This window comes from Vigna radiata, chromosome 6 (assembly GCF_000741045.1).
Source record: "Vigna radiata var. radiata cultivar VC1973A chromosome 6, Vradiata_ver6, whole genome shotgun sequence".
Classification (NCBI taxonomy): Eukaryota; Viridiplantae; Streptophyta; class Magnoliopsida; order Fabales; family Fabaceae; genus Vigna; species Vigna radiata.
In genome coordinates, this window is record NC_028356.1 from 271,889 (window position 1) to 275,668 (window position 3,780).

At 29.4% G+C, this 3,780-nt stretch overlaps 1 protein-coding gene across 1 annotated transcript; it reads right to left on the reverse strand.

Moving 5' to 3' along the window:
• Window positions 1-1,195: 1,195 nt before the first annotated feature.
• On the reverse strand, window positions 1,196-3,145 carry LOC106764415 (alpha-ketoglutarate-dependent dioxygenase AlkB). The gene is made up of 4 exons (XM_014648702.2): window positions 2,975-3,145; window positions 2,565-2,783; window positions 1,976-2,320; window positions 1,196-1,661 (listed from the first exon to the last, which is right to left on the reverse strand). The coding sequence occupies exons 1-4, from the start codon at window positions 3,128-3,130 to the stop codon at window positions 1,386-1,388; spliced, it is 996 nt and encodes a 331-aa protein (XP_014504188.2). The 5' UTR covers window positions 3,131-3,145; the 3' UTR covers window positions 1,196-1,385.
• Window positions 3,146-3,780: the final 635 nt, after the last annotated feature.

The window sequence follows — 3,780 nt, forward strand, 5'->3', positions numbered from 1 at the left end:
TTTGGAGTGGTAAAAAGCTAAAAGGTGGTGGAAAAAGAAAAGTGAAACTTAAATTCAAGAAAAAGTAAAAGGAAATGAAAAAAAAAATATTTATTTTGTAATGAGATTCTTTCTTTATTTTTTCTTTGATTAAATACAAAAATATATTATTATGATGATGGTTTTGCTCTATTTCAAATGCTTCTTTTAAAATGCATATATGATACCGTTCCCTTGAGTCATTTACATCAAGAAAGTTTAATATGGAAATATCATTGAATATTATAATATTGAAGTAATTTTTTTTTTTTCAAATCAATGTCTTTTTAAACCAAAACGTCGTTTCATTTATCTTCTTTTTCTTTATCAATTTGTGATTTACGATTTGATTGAATAAGTATCATCTCTATATGATTTCTCTCTTCCTTTATAAACAAATTAGTTCTAAGAAAATATTAACGCTAAAATCTTATACACGGATGAACTATTAAAAACTCTTAAACAAATTAAAAGTTTATAAAAAATTATAATAGTATACTTTTTATTTCATTAAAAACTTTAATTTTCTATATTATTTAAACTCCTTTTACTCATTAGTGAGTTATTGTGTTCAAAATATGTTTATGGCCGGATGTCAGCTAATATATCAAGACAGTTCCAATAAATGTTTTATTATAGTAAGTATATACTATTTTTTTTTTAAAAAAAATCAACTTCTCTTTTTCTTTTTGTCTTCTTTAGATTCTAACTAGGAGGTATTAAAAATTTAGAAATTTAAATTTGGAAATTAGTAATGCAATTAAGTTTGTTAAATAGATTTTTGTAAGTATGATTATATAGATATGTACACGGTGTTAGAAAATCATGATATAATTATAAAAGTCTAAAGTATAATATATATAAATAACATTTGAAGTTTAATTAGTCTTTTAAACTTAGTATACCTATTATAATTATATTTAATATATAAAATAATGAGATTTGTGTTTATTACTTAGTCACTTATATGGATCACTCAATGTAACACTTATTCGTTTTATACGATAGAAAAACATTGATTTATTATATGTATATATTTGAAAAAAAAAATCAATATAAAATCGACACATTCATTTTCTTTTACTATGCCAAAAATATTGCTCAAATACTAATATGGATGTTTAAACAACAAAACACGTTAATCTAATTTATGGTTTGGGGCTTTATAGAAATATCAAGACTCATCTAAAACAATTATTATAACATTATAACATTTAAATGAATTAAGGTCAAAAGAAAGAATGGGTTTCACCTCTCTCGTTCACATACCTTTGTTCTTGAATGTAAATATTTTTGTATTCGAAAGGTACCTTTATGTAGATTGCTATTATATGATAATAATGAAGTGACATTCTAGCACTGTAACATTAAAATTGTCTGAATGTAAGATTGAGCCGACCAGGAGAAAGACGAGAATCTTTCATCAATTCCTTTGGAGCTGAATTTGGGAAAATTGTTGACACGCCATGAAAAACAAGTCGTGATTCACCACCAAATATCAGCACATCTCCAGAATCTAGAGCTACACTCGTTGCCTTCTTTGGATTTCTCTCATCCCCATAAAGAAAGTATGCAGAATTACCAACAGAGAAGGACACAACAGGCAACCCTTTTCTAAGACTTTCTTTGCTTTCATCACGATCCTGCATCAAACAATTTCGAGTTAGATGCTTGAGAGAGCTTGTCCATATCTTAGAATATAAAGTGACTAACATAGAAAATGTATGATATATATTTCGCACAACAAATATGAGTTTGATAAATGCAAATCATGAATACCAAAAATATAACATACTAAGCAATGCTTTAGTATATAGAAATCTGAAAACAGAACAACAAGACAATACAGACTAAAACAATTACTATATTGACTAGAATAACCAATAATAGCCATATATTTTCTTGAGTTCTGATAATGAAAATGAAAATACAAAGTTTAGGAAGTTTAGGAGCTAACTTGATGAAGACCAAGCTTTCCATCATTTGTATAAAAATTGACTATGCAAATATCAGGAGTCATAGAGGGAAGAACTTCCTTCTCATTACATGCTCTGTATGTCTTTTTAATCAGAGACTGAGCTTCTTGGATTGCTCTAGTAACCAGTTCACTGAAGTTATTGGGAATACTAGGTGGAATGGTACGATCGAATCGTCGCATCTTTCCATATTTATGGGTCACAGGATTCCAATTCCTACCAAGACACATCATCCTCAATTGCATTAGAGTTCCATTTCGATTTAGTGGTTGATAGAATCCTCCAAGACCAACGCCAAGTTCACGACAAACTCTCACTATTTCGACCTGAAAGTATTAGAATAAGTTTTCAGGGCAGTAAACTATGGATAAATGGGACAAACCATGAAATGCATTATGCCACAATCCAACAATAAAGAATAGAGAAAATTGATTGCATGCTATGTATCATTTTCTTATACACAATTAGCTACATTCCAAATATGCATTCGCTTGCCCTATTATATGATGTCAAGTGAAGCATTTTACAAGGAATTACAATGCAGTCTGAAGTATGTTAAAAATGAAGTACCTGTTCATCATGACTTAGGAATTCTTTCAAGAGAACCATACCAGGTCTCAACACCGACCCATTTGTGCTTTTCTTCTTAATCTCATGAATTCTACTTTCCTTGTTTTCTCCCTGCAAAGGAGCTCCCATCGAACCACGATTCCTTCTTCCACGAAAGCAAATATCATATGGTATGATGTATTCCTTGGGCCATTCATGATGGGGAGTTGACAAGTTAACCTTCGAAAACAAGAAACAAAAATGAGAAAAGAGATACATTTATTTGCAAAGAGATAAAACTAGAACCGAAACCCTAGACCGAAATCGGTAATCCTAGAACTGAATCGAATGGTAGGAAACAGTATAGCGAGCAAAAGAGGTTACAACAAGCGATGAAAAGGGTTAAACAAAAAAAATTGAGCAGATCCCACCTTGCTGGAGAATGGTGAATAAGAAAATGTCGATGATTGGAGAAGCCTTGGGACCATTGCGAAGCTGGTCGGCCTTGGTGAAACGGAGAACAAAGAAGTCGGCCTTGGCGAAACGGAGAACAAAGAGGTCGACATACCTTTGTGGAGAAAGGTCATAGAAGAAGAAAGTGATTAGCCTAGATAATTAGGCAAATTTGAGTTAAAAAAAAATTCCAACATAATTATTATTTCTAAAATAAAATTGGTCATTCAAAACAAAAAAAGCCATCGTAACCTTAATTAAAATAATTAATAATTATTTAAAGATAGAATCAACTAGAATATTCAAGTAGGAAAAATCATCTATCATATTCCAACTTCTATATTCAAGTACCATCTATCCATATACAAAAATAAGAATTCTTAAACCTTAGACCAAGTCATAAATGTAAAAGATTCTCCTATAAGAAGGGTAACAAATACATTAAATCAATAAAAATCTGAACCAACTTACCACCATGCTTATCACATTAAATTTGATATCAAATGTGCCATAATTTTGAAAGGATTTATAATCTTTAAAATCAAAGATCAAATTATTAAAAATGTTTTCATATGTTTTAATATAACATGTTCATCCATTAATAATTCTTTCAGTGATCCAAATATAATATCTCATATAAAAGAAATATTGGAGTACTCACATAACAGTATGTTTGGAAGATTAAGTCATATCTCTGTTTGTAACAGCAAAATATGTTTTGCTTTTATTTCTCTTTCTGTTAATATATTTTTCCTATTATATAGGATTTAGTTGTATAAGAATA